Raw genomic sequence first — 26,704 nt, forward strand, 5'->3', positions numbered from 1 at the left:
ATTATCTCTCGGCGCGCATTTAAGGCATAGGGGATTCTATTTGAGATAAGAACAAATGCAGTATCAAAATCTATCAAATCACCAATTTATAAAACACCCAATTACCTCTGCAGGTACCTATTTTTAACCGATTTCCAAATAAAAGAGAGAAGTTCTATATTCAAATGTATGTTTTTACAATCCGTAAAACTTGTACCATATAGGCGCGTAATCGCATTATCAACTGAGTTACAAGGCTGGCAAGGCACGACTTAGGGAAAAAAATTATAGTTCGACGACTCAGTTGAAAACGCGTTTACTACACATACTAACCGACAGTGTCGGAACATTCCCCGTCCCGGCTCAGTTGGTCCGGACTCAGCAACAGCCGCAGACTCTCCCACTTCACGTTCAGGTGTTCTGTTCGCCACGTCACCTAGTCAAAAACAAAAAAACAGTTTGACGTCCTCCGTGGCGCAGTGGAGGTCCTAGGTTCTATCACCAGCTGTGCTGATTAAGGTTTTCTTAATTGGTCCAGGTTTGGCTGGTGGAAAGCTTCGGCCGTGGCTAGTTACCACCCTACCGGCAAAGACGTACCGTTAAGGGATTAGGGTAAACAAACGAACATATTGAGGTTTGACAATGGTATGCGCAGTGGAGGTCCTGGGTTCAATCACCAGCTGGGCTGATTAAGGTTTTCTTAATTGATCCAGGTCTGGCTGGTGGAAAGCTTCGGCGGTGGCAAGTTACCACCCTACCGGCAAAGACGTACTGCCAAGCGATGTAGCGTTCCTGTCCTCCTCCTAGCAAGTTAACCCGCGTCCATCTTAGATTACATCATCACTTACCATCAGGTGAGTTTGTAGTAAGGGCTAACATTTAAAGAATAAAAAAAAACTTTATAGTCGTATGTAACGAACCTCAAAAAAGTGGTTAAGTAAAAAAGTTAATTTATAAAACACGACTAAAACTCATGTGATAAAACGTCGGAGTATGCCCGACTAGTTTCGATCAAATTCGGGGCCCTTAGTAGTTTAACTACTAAAGTAAATAGTTCTCAAAAACAAGTTAAGATTCAAATATCTTCTAGAACAGTAAGCTAATTCACTATCTTTGACGGATGCTAGTTGACATACACGAAATAGAGATTCTACGTAACAAATGTCATCGGGTGCCTACTGGTAAATATCATACAGTAGATAGATGACATTTCTAAATTTATCAGATGTTTATTTTAATTAGTTGATAATAAAGACCGAAATAGTCAATAGGCCAGCTTAGCGCATTTCCTGTTTTATATCTCGACAGTGTGGGTCTCGAATTCGTCTCTATTTTTCTCTAACACTTAAGGTACTGTGAAAACTTGGGGGAGAGAGAAAAAGAGAGTGAGAGAGGGTGAGCGCGGGGGCAGAGAGAAAGAGTGAGACAGGGTGAGGAAGGGGGGGAGGGTGTGAGTTTTTTTTTTATTCTTTACAAGTTGGCCCTTGACTACAATCTCACCTGATGGTAAGTGATGATGCAATCTAAGATGGAAGCGGGCTAACTTGTTAGGAGGAGCATGAAAATCCACACCCCTTTCGGTTTCTATACGATCGTACCGGAACGCTAAATCGCTTGGCGGTACCTCTTTGCCTGTAGGGTGGTAATTAGCCAGGGCCGAAGCCTCCCACCAGCCAGACCTGGACCAATTAAGAAAATCTCAATCGGCCCAGCCGGGGATCGAACCCAGGACCTCCGTTTTGTAAATCCACCGCGCATACCACTGCGTCACGGAGTGAGAGGGGGGGGAGAGAGGGAGACAAAGAAAGAAAGACGAATTCAAAACTTGAACTTGAGTTATACAAAACATGTTGTGGACAAAAATAAACGCGTCGCGGTTCATCTCTATTGTAGAACAAAATATTTCCGTCAATTACGAAACGATTTTTTAATTTTGATAACAATTTACAGAGTTGTCGTTACCTCCGCCGCAGCTTCTGGAATTCTATCCAGTATGGCTGTCGCTTGCTCGATGAACTTGGAACGACGAGGCTCCACCGACACCAACTCCGACATCCGGTTCTGAAGATACAATAACAATAATTAGCGTTGACGACGGTCAAGACATGCATACTAATATTATAAACTAGCTGACAGCTTCGTCTACTTGAAAGTTTGTTTTGTCTGAAATCCCGCGGGAATTATGAACTTTTCCGGGATATACAATCTTTTTATCAAAAAGATTGAACCGACTTCAAAATCTCAAAAAAAATCTAAAAAGCGAAAAATAACATCGTATGTGCTACCTACTGATCACTTTGAAGGTGGTGCCAAGCCAGTGACGTATTAATTAATGCCGTTTCTGAAAAAACTATATTCAAATCTTAAAACTTTATGATTTAATCAGCTTTAGTTAATGCATCACTGTGTTGGCACCGCCTTCAAAGTGATCCAAAGGTAGCGCAGGTAACTAAATTTGAAAATTTAAAATAGACCTTAGGAGATCCCAAATGTGCCTCGATCCGATAAGATCCCACAACAAATTCAGACAGGGTTTTATTTGTTTTTACCATTTCACAATATTACCAATCTACCCAGTCAATGCACTTCATTGCTAACCTTATTTTATTGTCCATTTCCATTTTTTGTTCAAAGTTTGTGCTTAATACAAACCTTGAACATGAGCTTCATGATCTCATGAGCTATGGGCATCATTGCCCATGGTGTCATGGGGCAGTTTATTGAATAACTTTGGAACCGCAATAAAGCTAAGTTTTTTTCTACAAATGTCAATATCTCTCACCATTCTCAACTTCCTGCTGGCCAAGTTCTCGGGACTAGAATATATCTCCTCTTGCACGTGCGTCAGCCACCGGCAGAGTTCACTGAACTCCGAGATGAGCTGACTCAGCGACCACTGCCTGTTGAAGCCGGCCGTCGGGTTGAGGAGGCGTGGACTGGTCTGCAGGGATGACGAGTTGTTGGACAGCTCGCCATTTGCTTCCTGGAATGTGATATGTACATATAAGTATAAGGGTATTCCATATATGTAGGTATACCCTATTTAAATTTGGCGCGTCTATCGACTGTCTGTGATCAGTGACGTTGACAGATGACACTATATTATATTTGTCAAATGTCATCTGTCACTTTTAAGAGGGAAAAAAGCGTGAAGTCTATACTACAGCCTTTCTTGATGAGTACTGTTTACCAACAAAGAAATGAAGGTAGATTCGCCTGTCATTTCATAATACATTTATTTTAAATTATGCATGGTTTGTTTATAAAATGTTATATAAAATGTATTAACCATATCTAATTGTTCAAAGCTTATTAATCAAATTTATTTTCATGAATTTAAGAACAAGTGTGTGAAATGACTAGTGATTTATACCCTCATTTTTAATTTGTTTGTTGGCAAACAGTACTCATCGAAAAACGCTGTAGTATAGACTGGATCTTCTCCCCTCTATCCCATAATGTAATGTAGATAAGGATATACTGCAGGAATACTTCCTGAAGCTTCTTAATATGCAACACCTGAACGCTGAACCTCTGTATTACTAGGATTTGTGGCCCCAACCGCAGTCTTCGTCGCGTTATATCTCCCTGCAACAATCGGTGACGCACCTTACAAGTGTCGATGATCTGGTTGTCCATGATGTACTCGTAGTGGTGCTGCAGCAGCGGCCACAGGTCGTCAACGGCGCTGCCTCCGCTCGCCGCGCTGCCCCAGCTGCGGCGCCACGCCTCCCTGCATGGCTCCTTCCTGGAACACGAACACAAATTCATTATTATCATCATCATCATTAACAATCCATATTCGGCTCGGCTTTCCAGAGAGAGGTGAACCGAATCCAACTAGGCTAGGCTGCATTGGGGAAACTTCACGGTACCTTTTCGCCCGAAATTCCTCAATGCCTGAAGACAAAAGCCTTCGAACGGTGCGTGTTGCCAGTGATGACCTATCGTTCTCGGAATAGGTTGGTACTACGGGCCCCATAGGTATGCTCAGTCACACAGCGAGTGATGGAACGAGCTATGCTCGGAGTATCTCTGCGTGATCAAATCAAAAATAAGGAGATCCGCAGAAGAACCAAAGTCACCGACATAGCTCAACGAGTCGCTAAGCAGAAGTGGCAACGGGCGGAGCACATAGTAGATACGTTAGGGTCCCAATGGCGACCCAACACTTCTATACTACAGCCTTTCTTGATAAGTACTGTTTACCAACAAAGAAATTAAATATGAAGATAGAAAACGCATATCATTTCATAACTTATTTATTTTAAATGATGTATTGTTTGTTTATAAAATGTTATTTAAAATATATAAACCATATGTAATTGTTCTAAGCTTATTAATCAAATTTATTTTCATTAATTTAAGAACAAGCTACATAAAATTATTATTGGTTGTGAAATGACTAGTGATTTATACCCTCATTTTTAATTTGTTTGTTGGTAAACAGTACTCATCAAGAAAGGCTGGAGTTATAGATCATCAAGGGATTCGCTGAATGCAGACGGCTACGAATCGTGATGTTTGGAAGTCCCTGCAAAAGGCCTATCTCCCACAGTGGACATTCATCGGTTGATAACTATGATGATGATTGATGTATTGATGATTTAAAAAAATAAGTTACCTCTTCTTAGTGAGACTGTGGTATGGTCGCTCCAGCTGGTCGCCGGTGCCGCAACACGGCGCGGGCGCAGTCCGGAGCGACGACAACGAGAAACTGCTCTTCAATACACTTGCAGAGTTCTCGTAGCCTGAAACGATCATTATCTTTGATCAGCTTTGCACAAACTTTTTAATGGAAATTTGACGGCCTTAGCGCAATGGTATGCGCGGTGGATAACAAAGACGGAGGTCCTGGGTTCGATTCCCGGCTGGTTCGATTGAGGTTTTCTTAATTGGTCCAGGTCTGGCTGGTGACCACCCTACCGACAAAGGCGTGCCGCCAAGCGATTCAGCGTTCCAGTACGATGTCGTGTAGAAACCGAAAGGAGTGTGGATTTCATCCTACTCCTAACAAGCCCGCCCGCTTCCATCTTAGATTGCATCCTCACTTAACATCAGATAAGATAGTAGTCAAGGGCTAACTTGTAGAATATATAAAAAAGGCTCTCCTTCTCTTCAGCCTCAGACCAAATACTACAGGACCTGCCTCGTTAGAAGTTACCCCTCTTTCAAAAGTAAATGATCATGATCTAACGTGTTTATACAAACTGCATCTATAAAATCGATGTTTAGTTGTGTTAAATTACACGTGTATTACGATGTGTGAGTTTAATTCGTCCTCAAAAGACGACAGACATTTTTTTGACGTGACAACTGCCCGCTGCACACTCGAAAAAAGATGACGTCATGCGTCGTTCTGTCGCTCTAGAGTTGCCAACTTTTTTACAAGAAATAAAGTTTATTCTGGTCTATGAAGATTATTAAACAGTATTTTAGAAAAACGAACATTTTCTTTTAAAAAATGCCCATTCCATCAGTATTTTCTTATGACGTTGTCACGTTCAACTATCGTCAGTAAACCGACTTTACAGACAACCGATTTTTTTGGTGAACTTGATTGCGATACAAGTCCAAAGGTAATTGGTCTGAGTTCTCGGCATTTCAGATGATTTAATGATTAAAAAAAAACACAAGTACAAGGGACCAGTTATACAAAGAGACACAATAAAAAAAATTAAAATTATTATAATTAAACGCGTACTTTGGCGCCCTCTGAAAGCAGTTGCAGGGGGCCTGGTAGGTCCCGGGGCCCCGGATGGATCAGAAATTTTCTTATACTGTTAACGGAATAGAGCTCACCTCCAAGTTTGACCCCAAAAAAATTAATAGCAACCCGCAACTCCGTTCGCGTGAATTTCCGTTTTTTTTTTCATAAATAATGCACCAATATTTTTCCGGGATAAAAAGACCTATGTTCTGCTCCAAGGTCCAATTTATATCTGTACAAAATTTCATGCAAATCGGTTCGGCTGTTTAGCCGTTAAAATGACGGACGGACAGACTTACTTTTGCACTTATGATATTACGATAATGCATCCCAGTCAAGATTACAAAATCATTTCATGCGTACAGTTATTTAAAATTAAACTTTTACTCGTAAAAACAAACTTTTTATCAAATCCTCATTAGGTGTACCTAATAACTCCTCCTCCTACATAAAAATCTTGATGTAGGGCGTGTTTCATTTAATTTAAATTATCTTTCATACATTTTTTAACCTTCGAATTGCAATCATTTTCCGGTTTGACAACATTAAGGTTAATGTAAAAGGACGAGGTCACTTCGTAACCTGGAATTCGATAAAACTTAATATCATCAGACTATTATTAATGACCCTGTAGTAGGGCCAGGACTCTTTCCTTACACGAGTGGGGTTCTGAGAAACTCACCATGCTGATTGAGTGGGGGTTGGCTGTTTTAGGGTGATAATGTCTAACCTTGATCAATGTCAGTTAATGATAACGATCTGAACCGAACGATTTACCATGCTCGCCAAGGCCCAGGGGTTTATGGCTTGGCAACTTTGTTGATGACATTCCCATGATATGCGGGCGACGGGAGGGGAAGAAGTGCGCGGGTATGAGGTCGTGCGCGCGGGGCAGGGGAAGGACTGCGTGGGTATGAAATCGTGCGCGCGAGGCATCGCTACTCGTCTCCCGGCCCGCGCTGACCATCGGGAGTTTTACGAACGAATTCACCAAGATACGATACTTACATTATAGGTTAATAGTACCACTGATGGAAGAGAATTCCATATACATCATTACAATGCAACTCAAGAACGTGGGAAGAAAATGTTTTGGTTGAATATATTTCTTGTAAGAACCTGTAGTGCTAACACGAGACCAAATAATAAATAAATAGACAAATTGCATTGGCAGTGCAACCGGAAATAGCGCTATCTTTTTATGTGACTGGGACAACTCCACTGCTATTGAACGACATTTTGTCTATTTATCTTTACTTGGCCGCACGTTAGCATCTCAGGACCAAATGATCTTTAGTCACATTGGCTTATCAATGGACCAGCGAAGCAGTTATAGCTAGGCAACATCGTTCGTAACACTCCCGGTAGACGACTGGTTCACCTCACTTCCCCGCGCGCACGATTTCACACCCGCGAGGTCTTTCCCCTCGTCGCCCGCATATCATGGGAGTGTCATCAACGAACTTGCCAGACTATAGAGATCATAATATTACACTAGTAAAATATGATAAATGTTATAATTAACCAATTACTCACTTGTGGACATCTTGACTGTTATCTTCGGGAACTTTCTAATACAATCAATTTATATTATCTTAAATCAACATTAGGCTTTCCCGTTGTCCTTTGTACTGTATCTTCTCTTTGTACTAATTCTCTTCAATCTCTTTATTAATGTCTAAATTGCTTCGTTTTAAAAGAACTACGGCGACTAGATTCGTTATGTTATAAAGTTAAATATAATAATAAATAGTGTGCTCTTAATCACGTAATCTTGAGGCAAGACTCATGAATATGAAGATTGTGTTGTCTGTTTTGCTTTGGGTGCATCGGTCGGTGGTCACATTTTGTGTTCTTTTTGTCTCCTCGCCTTCTCGTTGTGTTTATTATGTTTTACTGATCCGCTCCTGGAAATAAAGAAAGGCTCCTTTAATTCAAAGTCACACACGAAAATATTCAATTTCTTTATTCACTTCATGTAGGTAGGTACAATTAGGAAAATATTTATCAACAATAATATCTAATAATATAAACGCGAAAGTCTGTATGGGTGTTTGTTACCCTTTGACGCCGTAACTACTAAACCGATTTGATGGAAATAGATTTTACTCTGGATTATAACACATAGGCTACTTTCATCTCGGAACAATCCATGGTTCCCGAGGGATTTGTGAAAAACATAATGAGTTTGTTTGTTTGACGATCGTGTAAAACTGATGATTATGATAGTTATTGAATACATTGTAAGCAAGTTACTGTGCCATTTTGTTATCATTTTCATCCAAAAACAAACATATTTTGATGAAAATTTTGTAATATACCAACTAAAATCTGTTCAAATCACACTCAATTTTCACTATTGTTATCAGAAGTATTTTTTAGAATTTATTTCTTGTGTTTAATTAAATGCTAATAACTTTCTTATTATACAAACTCATTAATGCATCTAAAATGAAAATATTGTACTAATTGAGGATATGGACAGAATTCCTTACATTGTAGCAAAATCGAATCTCACAAAATGTTTCATAGAGGGATAGTATTTATGAACGCAATAATATCATTATCGATTTGATTTTATCTGCTCAGTTTAATATTTATTGGAAGTAAACTATCATAAACAAGTGCTCGGATAAGTACAACTTAAATTACTGTTAAAACGAAATCTAGTTTTCAAGGCTAACAACACTTTGAAATAATAAATCAACACAATATTATCTAGACTCGAGTTGAGACTGAAGTTGTTTAAGACCAAATTCTATTAAATTTTATAAGCGAGACTAACTTATGGTTAAAGGACGATTTGTTACGCCTTATCGGTAATAGGTAGGAGTGTTAGTTGCAACTAACCTCGTGTTACACCAAACATAGGATGGCGAACAATAGGACACTCACACATATACGATAGCTACAAACTCAATACAAATTAATTTACTACAAATTATTTCACTTTTATTTACCCTATTCTTATGTTGATTAAGACGCTTGCAACCTTTACAGTCTTAGTAAGTAAATCTTTAACAGCATTTTTAAAGAGTAACTGGGGTCATAAAAAATAAAAACCTATGCTTTATACTCGGACGCTTAAGTCTGGACCTTAGACAAATTACTTTGGACTTTTATCACACCCAAATCGCTAACAAAATTCTCTTGTATAACACTCAAATTACCTTCAAAATTGTCTGTCGTTTTTTGAGAGGGACGAAGTCAGTCACACATCGGAAATATTTAACACAAATAAATATATCCTGTGTCCTTACACTACACTACACACAACTATGAATTTGTGTAATTTTAACACAATGAAACATCGATTCTATAGACACAGTTTGTATAAACATGTTAGTGATCATATACTTTTGACAGAGGGGTAACGTCTAGAAAGACATGTCCTACTGTAATTGGTCTGAGGTATGGACCCCTTTAAACCTACTACATTCCAAAGCCACTACGGTTCAAACTCCATAGTTACACTTGCAGTAGGTCTGGCTATTACAGGCTTAGGATGCAGAACCAATTACAATATAAGATAAATTATATTATTTAATGTTGAATTTATTAAAGTTAACGTACTCCATTATCCAATGATTTCGTGCCAAACTTCACAAGTACAATATTCATTAAATCTCATGACTAACCAAAAAACAGGACGCCTAATCACACACCTGTATACAAATTTAATTTAAAAATCTATTTCGGTGCTCCACTTTTCGCTGAGTAATATGAGAACTAATCATCGCCACTTTTGTATATATATTTCAGTATCAGTACAATGCAAAGCATAGCACGTCTAGGTCTCACGCTTGTGGAGCGACATCGAAACTTATTTTAAACTAGCCGAATCCCTTGACTTCGTCGGCACATAGACCTACTTAATCCGCTCCTGTCGGAAAATCCATTCTTAGCAGACGTTTACTAACTATGAACTATCTCCCTTCCAAATTTCATCTGCCTACGGCAAGCGGCGGCTTTCGAGATTTAATCTTTCGCTTTTATATGTAGGTATATTTAGATCATTGTTGCAAAGGTTTGAAAAAAAAACGAATATTAGCTAATAGGTACTTTGTACCTTTGTAGTATTTGCTAATACATAAAGATGGGTTGACGTTTTAATAGTGCCCGTTAAAGGGGCAACATTAAAATTACCAATTTAAAACTACTTCAAGGTTTTTTTTATTCAATCCAATGTTAAAGTTTAAAAATCTACTGTTTAAATGCGGACGGGAATTTGTTTTTTTAATACATATGTTCTATGGAAAATTTTAAAACAACAGCTCGCATGCAGTACGTTTTTCTTTGAAAAATATTATTATTTAACATCGCAACTTAAAGTGGATTCAGTCCCTACTTATTATATATTTTATTAATAAGACTTAATAGGGCACCTGGACGTAAGTTACAGTCTAACTAACTAACCCACCCCTTGAAAATAACGTATAAGACAATTTTACGGACATTACCTAACGGGCTACTAAACGGTCGCCCGCGTCGTTCGCGTCTCAACAATTTGCCTCATAAACCAGCAAATTGGTGTGAAACTAAGAGGAAAATTGCGCCCAGTTCAACCGCCGGTTCGGCTTTCCACTCTTAGGCCGGGTTCCCACTACTGTGCGGTAAAACTGTCGGAACTATATAATTTAGACATATGAAGCTATTCACCAGATTATCCCAGGTCTAGCAAAGAGCCCGGCATTTTGCCGGACCCTCAAGGTCCAGGAGCCTTGCGAATGGATATGACTCTGCCTTCGATTCCAGAGAGTATGGATACGAATCCGGTCCGGGGCATGCACCTCCAACTTTTCAGTTGTGTGCATTTTAAGAAATTAAATACGTCGTGTCTCAAACGGTGAAGGAAAACATCGTGAGGAAACCTGCATAACAGAGAATTTTCTCAATTCTCTGCATGAAGTCTGCCAATCTATTGGACTATTGGCCTAACCTATCTCATTCTGAAGACTTGAATTCTTCAGTGAGCCGAATAAAGGTTCATATTCAAATTGGGTAAATAATTGACTATATATTGATTTTCGTGTGAGATCCGGAAGTGTCCAGAGTCCGAAATCCGGTAAACCTGTCGACGTAGTGGGAACAGGGCCTAACACCGTTTGCCCCTAGTGACGTTCGGAGAAAACAATTGATTTTTGCCGGTGAAAGTCCCTTTGCGTGTGTATACGTATCTGTCGATCTTCGATTGGTGTGTTTGATTCGGAGAACATTGTTTTGTAGTAATTTAATTAGATGTTCCTGGATATTTTGTTAATTGCCTCTTTCCCGAGGTTAAACCCTACATAGCTTCTAACTATTAGGTCATGGGGGGGCTTTGAAGTATGGAGGCTTTCTTTGTCCAAGACATTCTCATTGAAGAAAACACTACCTCATAGTCGAACCCTGGACCCAAAAGCCACCACGCCACCACGGTCTAAACTCCATAGTTGGTTCCGGTACTCATCTATAGTAGGAGCACGTGCTGACAAACTTTCAGCTTTTGACGAAAAAATGACGAAAGTCTGGGGTTCGCGGACTCTTAGTCTATTAGCATTAAACAAATAGTGAATACAAAATCACGTGACGTCAGAATTACTAACAATAATAGTTCGTAAATTTCGTATATGTGTGCATTGGCCTGCGGCAAACACAACTCGAGGCATATATTCGCTACGAAAGCAATTTCTAAGAGTTAGAAGTTCCAAGTAAAAACCAGTATGAAATACATATTAGTGCGATGTGATAAATGTGAGCAATAGAATTTGAGATCGGCTACAAATAGTTACAATAGCCAATAACGACCCTTGCGGCGGAGAAATGCGGCCCCGATTTCTTTCCCATAAATGTATGTAGTTTAGAACAAGTAGAGTTTCAGGCTTTCTGGGTCAACGACGCTACCGAGGGCTCGGAAAGTTAGACAAACGGACACATTCAGAGAAAATATTATATTACACACCACTTGGTGGAGACGTGTTTCGCGTAGTTTAGGACGCACTTGGAAATGTAAACGTGATCGCTCGGAGTGATAATAATATCTTCAATACAAATAGTGCAGCAGTACAGTTGCTTTCAGAATATGGCCAAAAGTTTGAAGATAGTAAAAGGTAGATTTAAAAATGTAAAATTGAATTGATCGTTTTTATTCTCGATCGTTTAAAACCTTGTTAAATGTATATGCAGGAAACGAAAGATGGACATGCTAGAAAAGCACCTCGCACTGGAAATCGTGGTAGGGGGAGGGGTGAGCTACTTAATTTGAAAAAGAAACGTACATTACTAGAGGAGGTAGGGAAAAATTGCAATACAAAATATAACAACCAGAAATTGTTTTGTTTTTGTAACTTAATTATTAATATCCGCGGTAAACGATATAAAACGAGATAATCCTGATGATCAGACTGATCCAGACGGATCCAGAAAGATCCAGATGACAGGGCCTGGCCTGCCTCCTTATAAGAAGGGTCTATGGTGTTTAGATCCACCACACTGCTCCAATGCGGGTTGGCAATCTCCAAATAAAATTGTATGACTCTTTAACGACTAGACCCTGATAACCTGATTGATCCAAACAGACACACAGACATACATAATAGACAGCATGCAGGTTGTAATGTTTGTAAGTCCATATAGAAGGCCAATGTCCATCGACTGATGATAATTTAGATATGGCATCCTGTATCGATACTTTGTGATTTGGTAAGCTATTTATAGTTACCCAATCTAGTGAATGATTCCGTATTCCATCTTAAGAACTAAGAGTCTAACTAAGAGTAAGACACCGGATTTGAAAATATAACTTACATAAATCTCGATTTCGATCCCCGTCCGTTGGACTATTGTCGTGTCCACTTCTAACACAGTCTTTAGATTTATTGGGAAGCAAAATGTTATTCTAAAAATTAACATTATAATTTAGGACAACGAATTTATCAACTTCCAGCCAAGATTGCGTGTATTACGTCAACTTAGCCGACACTTTTTATCAATTTGTCGCCATCTTGCAACAACCTTCGTCATGATGATGCCAATTTGCACCTGCTTCCCCTCGCGCAACAAAGGAATTGTTTTATTAAGTAGGTACCTACCACCTAATAGTCGATGCAAATAATTATAATGCGTTTTTCATCTCCTCTCGCTCGTGAATAATGGAAAAACCAGTTTCACATCTTGATATTGAAAACCTACGAGTAACAACAACACGTATGTATATAGGTAAATTATTTTAACCTGACGCGTACACACAATTGACGGCCGCGTGGCGCAGTGGGTAGTGGCCCTGCTTTCTGCATCCACGGCCGTGGGTTCGATTCCCACAACTGGAAAATATTTGTGTGATGAGCATGGGTGTTTTCCAGTGTCTGTGTGTATTTATACATTTATATAAGTATTTATATGTAGTATATAATTGTATATTAATATTATAATATCAACTATCTTAGCATCCATAACACAAGCTACTCTGTATGCTTACTTTGGGGCTAGATAGTGATGTGTATTGCGACGTAACGTCTTGCGACTATTCACAGACGCCACACGTTAGTACCGCCAGGTTGCAGTGGCGTAAAAAGGGCGGTGCCACCGGTGCCCAGGCTCAGGCCGTATACTCTCGGGGGCGCAAGAATATACAGAATTAAGCAACAGAATGGGCAACGTATTTGCAGAAGTGAACCTGCGTTTGAGTTTTAGTGAGTGAGACACAGTGGGTGGTATGATAGGCAAAGGGTCTACTTAAATAGGGCGCAGTTATAGAAGATCGCACAGAGCGCAAAAAAGGCTATTTACGGCACTGCCAGGTTGTAATAATTAGTTTTCATATTTTAAATTACTATTACAATGTTACTATATGTCGCTAACTATGGGCCTTATTAGAAGGCTCAAGTCACTCAGCGGACGATGGAGCGAGCTATGCTTGGGGTTTCTCTGCGTGATCGAATCAGAAATGAGGAGATCCAGACGAACCAAAGTCACTGACATAGCGTAGCGAGTCGCGAAGCTGAAGTGACAAAGTACAGGCTACATAGTTCGAAGAGCCGATGGACGTTGGGGTGCTGAAATGGCGACCCCCCACTAGGTGGACCGAAGACGTCAAGCGGGTTGCAGGGAGCCGCTGGATGCTGGCGGCTCGAGATCGTTTTGTTTGGAAGTCCATGCAAGGGACCTATGTCCAGCAGTGGACGTCCATCGGCTAATAATGATAATGATGGTTGCAGTCAAGGCTGCAATGTCATCTGATCGAGTAACGATGCAGTCTTAGAATGCAGCAGGCTTACTTGAAAGAGGAATGTTATAACGCTAAGAGGTACTTGCCAGTAGGGGCTAGACGAGCCATAAGCCAACTTCAAAAACATAAAATACTTAACTGATCACAGCTGGAAATTGAACCCAGCGAAAAACCACAGCATTACCAATTTCACCAGAGAGGTTGCCAGTATTTAATCAAATATAAACAAATCCCTTAATTTAGTGTGTGACCAAAGCTTAATAGATTATTGTTTGGACAAATTCTTTATTCATCTAAAAGCTACTATGCCAACAATCCCACTAAATATTTCGTGTAGGCGACAGTTAATTACAGTTAAAAAAAAACTACCAGCCAGCCGTGGAGTAATAAACTCCCGGCATAGTAACATTAACTTACGAGTATAATACATAAAATCCCACGTATTAGCATAATACGTAACAAATAATATGTTGGAAGAAGTAGTTTTATGTTAATAAATGTAACTTAAAGCCCTGCGTATTTATTACTTACGATTAGTAGTAGTGAACGTGATCTTATGTCATCATTATATTCGGCTCACTGTTGAGCACGAGTCTCCTCTCAGAATGAGAGGGGTTAGGCCGCAAATTGGCCCAATGCGAATGGCAGACTTCACAAACGTAGAGGTAACCGCTGAACAAAAAACATCGTGAGGAAACCTACATACCAGACAATTTCCTTAATTCTCTGCGTGTGTGAAGTCTGCCAATCCGCATTGGGCAAGCGTGGTGGACTATTGGCCTAACCACTCTCATTCTGAGAGGAGACTCAAGCTCAGCAATGAGTCAAATATGGGTATATAACGACGATATTGTACGAACGACGAACGAGTACGACGGTACGAGTAGGTCATCACAATTCGATACACAGATTTCTTTAAATTAAACACATGTTGATACAACAACAGAGTATAGCAACATTGAAAATGACATTAGACAAACTTCCGGGTCCGGGTAAATAGACCGTAATGTCATTAAGGTGACAGAAACGACACGAAAGGTAAAAAGCACCCTGCATTACATGCAATGTACCCAGCAGCCTACAAACAAACAGGTTGGCAAAGCATAAATGATAGCATCTAATCGATAGTTGTCAAGCGAACCATCAATTTCCACAGACTAACCACATTCCACGCAATTTGTCCAAGGTAATTTAGCACTAAACTAACCTACTTATAAGGCACAAATTATCTCAGCTGGTACCAATTCAGATCAAGCACGACAATGATCCGTATGGAAAGCATGCCGCTTTAAACCGTTTACTTTCTAAATAATCCCCCGGATTGGTTTAAACTGATCAAATTGACCCCCGCAAACGTATTGTTATGTGGTGGTGGTAAATCTACAAACACTCTCTATAATGAACTGCTTGCCTCATCCACATCAGTCCCCGCACCAATGCTGTGCATTGATCTGACTTGTGACAGCCCATGTGCACCTAAAACTACTGCTTTACCACAATTTGGGCATTCTTTGTTTAATAGCCATAACAAAATTAAAAAATATATTAAAATTAAGAAATACATAAAAAAGACTCAAAAACTAATTAAGTTTCATAACTCTAATAAAAAAAACTTGGCCTTAAGAAAGGAACGGTCACTGTTAATAAAAAAAGTAAATAGTTATTGTTCCTTACTTGAAAATTCCAGGGAAAAGTATGAAAATGAAACACAAAGTTTACAACAGGAATTAAATCAAATGGAAAATTCCTTGCAAGAAATAACTGCTAAATATGAGTTGTCGCAGAGTCAGATCCATGATCAGATCATGGCTGCTGAAGAGTTGTTAGCCTTAGGTACATATAATATGGCTCGTTTTGAGTCATTAAGTAACAAATGTCAATGTTTAACTCGGGTACCTTCGGTTAACCAGGACTGTAGTATTTTATCAAATTCTGACTATATAGTCTCAAGCCAAAATGTGCAGTGTAATAATAGTGTTATACCAGTACCGTCAATCGCAATTAACAATTTAAGCTCACATAGTTTTAATTTGTTGAACAAGGCTCAAAAAAAGACTTTAATAATTTCTGATAAGTTAGGTAAGGATTTTGGGTCCATTATGAGCTATTACCTAAATCATTCAGTGACTAATAAGTGTTTTCCGGGGGCTAGTTTTAATTATTTAATAAATAGCTTAAATTTAGAAAATATACTTGATTACTCAAATGTTATTTTGTTGTTAGGGAACAGTTTAAATATTAAAAGACATCAAATACTAAAATGTGTTGAAAAGCTATTAGTATTACATAGTAAAACTAAATGTAAATTTACATTATGTGCATTTCCTTACTATAGTTCAATGGCTAAAGAAAATAAGCATATTCATAATTTAAATCTTATGTTATATAACTTGACATACCATCACAGCGATGCATTTTTTTATTTTGACATGAATAAGTTTACCTCATGTTATACGTTGACTAAAGATAATTTATATCTGCCTAAAAAATTTAAGCACCATATAGCTTCTCTGTTGGCTTACAACTTAAATGAGTCAGTTACAAGTGTTGTAACTCAGTCTATTGACATTAATATGACATGTAATAATAGTGGTTATGTTTCTATTGACCAGAGTACGAATGATAGTACTGTCTCAGTTGTTAATTGTAATTTAACCGATCCAGTTACAAGTATTGTAACGCAGTCTTTTGACATGTTTACAACCTGTACTAATAGTACAAATATTTCTATACCTGACTGCAGTACCAATCCTAGTACTGTGAAAATATTTTAAACTAGAAAATACGACAACGGAGATGCCCTGTAACATTAACCTTGTACACCAAAACATACAGAGCATCAACGGCAAGGAATTAGAAGTTGAACTATTTGTAGAAAAATTCAATATACACATCTTATGTATTACGGAGCATTGGCTCACTAACTCACAGCTGTCAGTACTTAATATTAATAATTATTCATTGTCAAGTGTGTTCTTCAGAAGGGCTGGTCATGGTGGCTCCTTAATTTTTTTACATAATAACTTAAAATGTAAGGATCGAAAAGATATAGTTAGCCTTTCTGTGGAATGCATTGTTGAACTATCCTGTGTGGAGTTGGAACAAATTGTTATAGTATGCGTGTACAGACCCCCTCCGGCTGACTTTGATCAATTTGAAGAGGTAATGGAAGATGTAATGAGGCGATTATGCACATCTTCCAAACAAATACTGATTTGCGGCGATTTTAATGTTGATATTCTAACAGAAAACTCAAAGTCTGTTAGATTTCTTAACTTATTCAAATGTTTTGATTTGACACATGCTTTTAACGAACCTACTAGGATAACCGCAACTTCAGGTACCTGTCTAGATAATATATTTTATAATTGTGTGCTCGAGAGAAAGAAGATAATAAATAAATTAAGCTCTGATCATAGTGGTCAAATAATTACTATTTTAAATAATAAAACCAATAACAATCAATGGGTAAAGTATAGGCCAATAACTGAAGGTAAATTAGAGCGATTCAAAAACACAATTATTTCTAAAATTCCAAGTCTTGCATTTGAAAATAGTCATCCAGACTTGCTCTTTGGTACACTTTTCAAGACAATAGACAGAGAGTTTAGTAAAATTTTTAACTTCAAACGCATTAATGCTAGCCAAAAATTAAAGTTTAGCGAATGGGCTACTGTAGGTATCTATAAAAGTAGAGATAAATTGTACGAGTTGTACGAAGAAAAACAATATATTCAAACGCGAACTTATTTAGATTATGTAAAAAGATACTCAAAAATTTTCAAACGTGTTTGTATTCTTGCGAAATCGTTACACATCAAACAGAAAATAATTGAGTCTGAGAACAAGATACAAACCACCTGGAATATAATTAATAGAGAATCAGGAAAAATCAAACCGCGTGATACGAGTTTTGAATTAATTGTCAATGACAAAAAGATAAACACTGATAACGAGGTTGTTAATGCCTTTGAAGATTTTTTCCAGAATGTTCCTATCTTGTTAACAGATTCACTGGATTCGTCTGCTACGGAGGCCCAGAGACTATTAAGAGGCAATGTTAAAGAGTGCAACGATCTTTTTGAATTTCACCATATAACTGTATCTGACATTAAAAAATCTTTCAATTTGTTAAAATTAAAAAGAACTGGAGATCTGTGGGGCATGTCAATGAAAGTAATATCTAATATAATTGATGTCATTGCTCCCCACTTAGCCATTATTTTTAATGAATGTGTGGACTTAGGTATTTTTCCGAACCTAATGAAGCATGGCAAATTGATACCACTTTTTAAATCAGGAGACAAATCAGATCCTAATAATTATAGACCGATTACAATATTGCCAACACTTAGCAAGGTCTTTGAAAAAATCATATTAAATCAACTTTTATGTCATTTTAATTTAAATAACTTGTTTCATCCTGAACAGTATGGTTTTACAAAAGGTCGCAATACAACTGATGCAGGGGCTAAACTTTTAAAACATATTTATGAAGCATGGGAAAGTTCTAAGAATGCTATTGGTGTGTTCTGTGATCTGTCCAAGGCGTTCGATTGTGTTGACCATAACACTCTTTTACTCAAGTTAAGCCACTATGGCATCAAAAGTGTTGCGCTTGATCTCATTGCCTCTTATCTCAGTGATAGAACACAAAAGGTATGCATAAATGATATAAAGTCGCACGGTTCCACTACCAAAATGGGCGTCCCACAGGGTTCAATTCTGGGTCCTTTTTTATTCTTAGTGTACATAAACGATTTACCATTCCATGTCAGCGGCATATGTGAGATTGTACTGTTTGCTGATGACACATCCTTAATTTTTAAGACGGACAGAAATAAAGATAACTCTGACGACGTAAACCGTGCCATGTCGCATGTGTCGCATTGGTTCACTGCAAATAATCTACTTTTAAATGCCAAGAAAACTAAATGTATTGAGTTTTCATTGCCAAATGTAATAAAATTAGAAAAGTCTATAATGATCGATGGTGAAACACTGGAAATGGAGAGTTCCACAGTTTTCCTGGGAGTGACCTTGGATTGTAAACTTCAGTGGGGTGCTCATATAGAAAAACTGTCTGGTAAACTCAGCTCAGCGGCATTTGCAGTGAGAAAAATAAGACAGTTCACTGATATTGATACAGCTAGGCTAGTTTATTTTGCGTACTTTCACAGCGTAATGTCTTACGGTATTTTATTGTGGGGCAAGGCTGCCGATATACAATCTATATTTGTACTTCAAAAAAGAGCAATTCGAGCAATATATCAATTAAAATCACGCGAGTCCCTTCGTCAAAAGTTTAAAGAAATAGGTATACTAACAGTAGCCTGTCAATATATATATAACAGTATAGTCTATGTAAGACAAAATATTAATTTGTACAAACGAAAAGGAGATTTAAACCCACGTCTTACTAGACACGGGCATAAGTTAGTTATTTCTGCATATCGTCTCCAAAGAGTAAAAAAATCTTTTGTAGGTTTGGGTGTACTCTTCTATAACAAGATCCCCAAGACTGTGATGGACCTGCCAATGCATAGCTTTAAGCAATGTGTTAAAAAACATTTACTTAGTCGAGGTTACTACAACATTGATGAGTTCCTTAAAGATAAAAGCGCTTGGAGGCCATTGGATCAGCTTCCACCTTCACACAGGAAATAAAACTATAAGAAATTGTAATTGTTATCAATTGTAAATTATAATACTGTATGACTTTTTCAAAAGAGCAACTGTTGAGTTTCTTGCCGGTATCTTCTCAGCAGAACCTGCCTTCCGAACCGGTGGTAGAATCTTTACAAATAGTCAACTGACGTGTCAAAAGTGCTTGTAAACTGAGCCTACTTGAAATAAATGATTTTTGATTTTGATTTTGATTTTTTTGTCCCGTAGTAAATGGTTAATAACGTACGCACTGCGGTTAACTACGTACATTATAGTGACAATACGTGATTAGAGTCCAGGAGTCTGATCTAGAAGATAGACTTTTTGTCACGTCGCAAGTTAATTTTGAACTATTTTCTCAATTAAAATCGATCTTTACAAAATGCGAAATAACTTTTAATGTAAAACGAGAAGTAAATATGGCAAAATTTATTGTAAATTATAGAAAGATGTTTATTTTTTAAAAAGAGTTTTTTGTCAGCTCTTCTACTGAATTAAGCTGGTTTTAGTTAATAACGAATGAGGCGTCTCAGCGAATATAATACAATCCTAAAGCTAATAATGAAAACCATCGATCTAAACTAAAATATTAATTGTTTTTAGTTATTATATTTTTTGGTTCCTTTTCATGATATCTGATCCAGAAATGTGCGCAGCTAACATTATGGTCGTAAAGTAATTTCGCTACATTAGCGCGCATACGAAACCAGCTTTACAATATTCATGACATAGCACGATAGCATAGAACGATCTCGCGTTTAATTTAATCGATTCAAGCGATTTACTTACATTTACAAGTTATGTTCATGTAAAGACATGATAGAGGTAAGTGGTAAAATAATTTGCCACTTGTAAATGCAAAGGATGTTGAAATTATTATAGTAAAGCTTCCGTGTTGTGTAATGTCGTCACGAATTTGTAATAACCAGAGTAACTGACTGCTTAACGAGATCCAATATATTGTGAAGAGGAAACTTGAGTGATTAGGGGAAGCAATCAATGATGTAAAGCAAACGCAGACTGCGACGGATGGCGCTAAATAAGAAATTACGTCATAGATACGTACATCAATGGTCAAAATGATTAATGACTGAGTTAATTTTGATGGCTACGCAATAGATAGCGTAACAATAATAGCTAGTGATCGCCCAAAGGTTTTAATTCGACCCCTAATTAAAAAATACATACAAACCAATGTTTCAATAGGACCAACAATCAATATAATTATAAATACCACTATAAATTCTGAATTTATATTATTACATTTACACAGAACTTACTAATATTCCAAAACCATGAAACATTCAATCACTTTCGTGACCAAAATAAGGGTATTGATATATAATTTATAGTTGATACACAGTAAATAGAAATCAAAAATTGGCTGCCAGAATCAGGTGAACGATCTGAAACACAGAATTGACAGAGTACACGGCAAGAAGATTCAGTTCAACAATCAATCATGTTAGCCTACTTATAATAAAATTTATGTTGATATGACATAGCATGAACAAAAAAGTGGTTATAATGTATCGATGTCCAGTAAAAAATATAGAGCCAATATAAACGTATAACTTTATCATGTCGATAAAGTACGAAAAATAATTGAAAGTAGATGGTGTCCAAGATTAAAAGAATTATTGATCGAAGACTATGAATGTGAGCTATTTTAACACTTTGCAGTAAAAGTTACTACACCCTGACATACTTTATTGGTTTTTTTGATAACCAAACGATAATGTACTAGAATACATCAGAATAACTACACCGATGTGCCGTTTTATCAAAAACAACATCCTTACAACCTCATCTCGACGAAGTGACTAAGATAAATTGGTAAAAAGCGTTACGTGTAGAGCATTACTTTTACGTACTTTTTATTCAATGTTTCCATGCTGCATCCGCTAAGTGAATGTAAAACGAAAGGTTTTTCAATGATAATCACAAAATTTATATTAGAACGATGAAAGTGATTTTAATCGTTAGTTAATGTTAAATACGATTGATTAGAATTCTTGCATAATCGGAAGTTATCAATTATGAGAGAAAGTTAAGATAAAATTAAATTATTTCATGTAAATCCCTACAAATGAAATTAAAATCATTGAAGTTGCGATTAAGCCGATGCAGTTAATTTATACAAGATTGATATCCAAGCTCCAAGCGTTCGTAACCAAGAAATATGTAAGAGATGTTTTGTTCTTATTTATATCACTGAAAATTTCATAAGTGTTTTTAGGTTTCAACTTTCTTTGACACCCTAGTTTAGAAAAGAGCATAAAAATGCATGACCTGAGTGTCAATACAATATTATGGAGGTTCTACAATCACTGGATGAATGAAATGAGAAGAGAATTCTGAGACAAGTGGGATATTGTGGTATGCATTCAATTTGTTTTATGAAAAGACAATGAAAAAATCTGTTTGCTATTTGATTTATCGCTCATTGCGCTCTGAGTCAATTTGCGTCCGAAATCAAGCCTTTATGTTCTCGTATTATTCAAAAAGGAAAGTCAATTGCAATTTTTAACAATGACTCTACAATACATTGAAGACGATATTATTTACTCATTATTGTTTGTTCTAGTTTCTCAAAAATCCATAGCATATCGTAGACATCATTAAAGCTATCAACCTAATATCTTTCTAACAATAAAAATAAATTCTGTTTATACTGTACAAACAAAACAAAACCTTTCGAATATCAATTCCAGAAATAATAGGGCAGGTCCCAAACAAACAAAAAAGATAGTGGACCTCCAACATACCGTACAAGTCCAATTCCTAGTAACGGTTAACGACATCCATGCGATAAGATATTTTATATTGTAACTAGATGATGCATGCTGCTTCGTCGAAGTTTTACGAGGAATACTTTAAAATCCTTAAAAAATGGTATGCTGGTGAATCTTTGGCAAGATATTAAGATGCTTATCGATATCTTAATTCTTGAGACAGACATCTTATTCACTCGTATTATAACTTATAAAAAACTTGGATATTCTAATATTTGATGTTCTATGTTTTTGTTTATTTTGAATCACATCAGAGCTATACCTTGGCATCTTCGTTCATAACACTCCCAATGATCCGCGCGGGCCTAGGGGCGTGTTGCGATGAATGAAAAATCCACGACTGATGCACCTCACTTCCCCGCACGCACAATTTCACACCCGCGCAGTTTTCCCCCCGTCGCTCGCATATCATGGGAGTGTCATCAACGAACTTGCCAGACTATAAGATCAGCTATGGTGAAACTCTTGATCAGTTACTTACATTACAACTCACAAGGAAATATACTTCAATAGGTACGTTTAAAACATTGGCATATCTAATATACACTTAGCCGTTGTAACAGTGAAAACAGTGAAGCAGGTGTCTCCGCCCACATCTATCTTATGTCATTAAATTAAAGCTATTAGTTTGTGAACGGGACGTTATCACAACTAGATAATTTGACATAATTCTGTTTTTAATCAGTTTTAATTCAAGAATTATGATTATTAATTAGATATCATTAACTAAACCTTCGAAAAGCTTCTTGATTTGATTACGAGAGAGTCTGCGACATCGGCTCAGAAAAGATCGATCAATTCTATGAGTTCTCGCGTGTTAACTTTGTTCAATCAACAAAGATCTGTTTAATATTATTTTACACTACGTCTATTTATACTACAAGGTTATAAATACTGTTATTGATCCTACTTCTATTAACTTTGATGAATACTCTTTTTCAGTTAAGTCACGAATTTATAAAATATACCTTTATTTTCAATATTCCGATTAAAAAAGCTAAACGGAGTCTCACAGAAGTTAGGCAGGAGTTTTAAAGTAGAACAGGTTTTGCCTTCCACGCCTATTAGAGGGTGGCACGGTACAATAGTGTAATTATGAAGATCAGAGGATAATACGGCGGGACCTACGCAGTCGTTTATACAGGTGTCCCATGTTGATACTGTCGTACTACCTACTGAGCTCAGACCAATTATAGAAGGACCTGTATCGCACTCATAGTCGCAAACAAAATTGTCTGTCATTTTCTGAGGAAAACGAGCTTAGATTTGGTATATATCTTATACTAAACTAGAAGATTTTGTCCGTTTTTTACACCATTCAACTACATAAATAGATATTTTTACGGAGCTCTTTAACCGACGAACACGATTACAACTATTTAACATCGATACTATAGAGACAGCTTTTATTATCGTAATAGATCATTGAACATGTACTTTGACAGAAAAGTAACACCTAACGAGGCAGGTCCTATACAATAGTTGGTCTGAGCTACTACTGAGTGAATTAATGACGAAACTTCATTTCGAGGACTATACAGTGTGTTGTTTCAATTAATCTTTTTAGTGGTTAATCTATGAGAGTCATACAGATTTCCGTTTTAATGGTGTTATAGTTAACTGAGATAGTAGCAAATACTTTTAAAGTACTAAGTATATTATTATTCGTGTGTTTGATGTATGTGGACTAGACAGGAAAACATGTCCTATGAAAATGCATGTCCGCTAATAGAACTTTGAAAAGGAAGGAGCTGATAAGGAAAATCACGTCTATTTTAAAATTCTAAATAGCAAACATGCATTTGTATCACATCTATTTTAAAAAATTTAAATGGCACATATGCATTTTTTAGCTTACCTACCTTGCTAGGTATTGATCTGTCATAGACGTTAATTTTCCTTTTAAGATGAGATATACCATTAGTTTTTTTTCGTCAATTAGCACTATAAAAAATATTAAAGCTTCAATAAATGGTAACTAAGATAATTTAAATACCAGAATTGGTAAGCTATATCGACTCACACATCAATCGAGCTATTCTTTTTCAAGATACCATAACTTTGTTTCAGTTCACATCTCAATACTCTTTCTTAAGGGCTTTACATTTTTCTCAAACGTTTTCCCTTCGCCTCTCTATAATCCTATTAGCTATTTTAATCTCCGCTTATATTCGACTACCCGTCGCCATATTGGTTCCTTGTAATTGTTACTATGCGCTACGAGCAGCCATAAATTTGGGATTTTAGATATTAACTACACCTAAGTCTAAAGCATGCCGTCTTATCTTGTTAAGGCTACAGCTACAAATAAGTTCTCGTAGACATTAAAATACTAACAATTTAACTAAGATTTGACTGATGAAAAAATCAATTACGATTATTATCAATATATTGTTATTAGCTCATACTGTTAGAATGTAACGAAATATTTGAAATAAAATACAACATAAATTAAGTATAAACACAGGATAAGTAAAATACCAAAACCCCAAGCACATCCTGTATACAACGGTGCATTACAAAACAACACTTGTAAAGCAAAACGAATCGCAGCAGCATGCCGACAAAAAGAAAGTTTTTTTATGAAACAAAATAGGTACACGGGAATCACTGACCTGAATTTAACTGGGTCCTTTTTGGTCGCTTTGCCGGTAATTTAAGAAGAAATAGAAAATGGGATTCTCGAGAAAGATTCTCATCAATCTTTAAATCATCATAGGTTTTTTGTTCCTTACATACCAACATTAACAAATAGCAAACGGTAGATATATCTAAGCAGGATTTGATTTTTCTTCCTTGTTTGATTTGTTTTGTTGTTATTTTTGAAGAATATTTGCTATATTATATTATTTTGTGCCTAGTACAAGCAGGCCCTGTCAAGCTTCTCTTTGACTTATTCAACTTGACAACTTCACACATTGCCTAGTACAGTTACACACGCAACTAATACGATATCGGCGACAAACATAAACTTTAGACGCTTATATATAATTATCAATATGAATGATATTCCCGTACCTCTCCTCTCTCCTAGTACTAGTTATAAAAACTGTGTTAGGAGTTTGTTAACCCAGGCGGGATTTAATATTGAACTATTAGTGTGTTATGTCCAGTATAGACGACGAACACCAGCATTGATAAATTAGCCATCACCTCTAACACAATTAATAAGGCTAAGTATCGGCTTCTTCATAACCAAGATGATATAACAAACGATATCACTCATATATCAGTATCGTCGTGACCGGGCACGCGATCACCTGATACAAACAACCATTACAATAACAATTTGCCATATATCATTCGCTAAATTAACGATGAAACACAACCAACATCACGTACTAATGTCAACAATTTAATAGTTTCCGTTCACTTTCGCCTCGTGACATAACGAAACGAACCATATATTGTAGATAAAACAATGGCCGTCTCAATTTGTCATAGGCGATTTCTTTCGTTAGATAAAATCTCATTATGCTACTACGGTCGTTAGTAGTAAATAGAGAAGAAAGCATAGCGATATCTGTTTACCCGACTAATGAAGGAATGCTATGTTTTTTAAGCGTAAAAGTATCCGAGTCTCATTCTTCTGCACGCCTATTTCATCTACAGCCTAGTGTTTGGCGAATTTATATAAAATGTCATTAGATCCACCTCAGTCGTACTTTTCAGGAAGTCGGGTTTATTTTTTAACTAGCGGACGCCTGCTAGTTTTCTTTTTCGCAGATCCCTAGGGAACCGTGGATTTTTCGGGATGAAAAGTAGCCTATGTGTTAATCCAGAGTTAAATTTATTTCCATTCCAAATTTCAGCCAAATCGGCGCAAAAGTTGCGGCGTTAAAGAGTAACAAACATCCATACAAGCTTTCGTCTTTATATTATTAGTAGAATAGTTACTGCAAAATTATTTTGTCCGAGCAATCAAAACAATATTCATTCGTACAAAGACTTAAGAATTCAGAAGTTAATAAAATCAAATGCGGAGAGTCTATATCATATTCGAGGAGTTTTTTAAATTACTGAGGTTTCTACTAACAACTTATGAAGTAATATCTACACATTAATATTTTATTAAAATTATTGTGATTTTTACTGCGTCGTCATAGTTATTGTGGTAAAAGAAATCGTCATCTTCGTTAACCTGCAAGTTACTATCGTGAAAGTTAAACGGTATATTATTTTATTATTGAAAACTCTTGTTTTTTTTAAATACATAACATAACGTTACGTAAAAAGGATTTTATAAAATTTGCATTACGTTAACGTGAAACCAATAATCATTAATTTGTATCCGTGTTACTTGTAACGAAAAGTGTAATGTACATAAAAAGCTGTGATAAACAAACT

The 26,704-nt window shown here is 36.8% G+C and overlaps 1 protein-coding gene across 2 annotated transcripts in view; it reads right to left on the minus strand.

Annotated features, from left to right (window-relative positions):
• The window catches only part of LOC112046846 (klarsicht protein), a 326,360-nt gene that overhangs the window by 207,638 nt on the left and 92,018 nt on the right, over window positions 1-26,704 (minus strand). For both annotated transcript variants that reach the window (XM_052888461.1, XM_052888459.1), the window contains 6 exons: window positions 7,226-7,596; window positions 4,604-4,730; window positions 3,589-3,727; window positions 2,762-2,962; window positions 1,942-2,040; window positions 313-415 (listed from right to left, as the gene is read on the minus strand). In XM_052888461.1, the coding sequence (XP_052744421.1) occupies window positions 313-415; window positions 1,942-2,040; window positions 2,762-2,962; window positions 3,589-3,727; window positions 4,604-4,730; window positions 7,226-7,235 (679 nt within the window). In that variant the 5' untranslated portion in view covers window positions 7,236-7,596. The remainder of the gene's footprint in view (window positions 1-312; window positions 416-1,941; window positions 2,041-2,761; window positions 2,963-3,588; window positions 3,728-4,603; window positions 4,731-7,225; window positions 7,597-26,704) is intronic.

This window comes from Bicyclus anynana, chromosome 22, assembly GCF_947172395.1.
Source record: "Bicyclus anynana chromosome 22, ilBicAnyn1.1, whole genome shotgun sequence".
Lineage (NCBI taxonomy): Eukaryota > Metazoa > Arthropoda > Insecta > Lepidoptera > Nymphalidae > Bicyclus > Bicyclus anynana.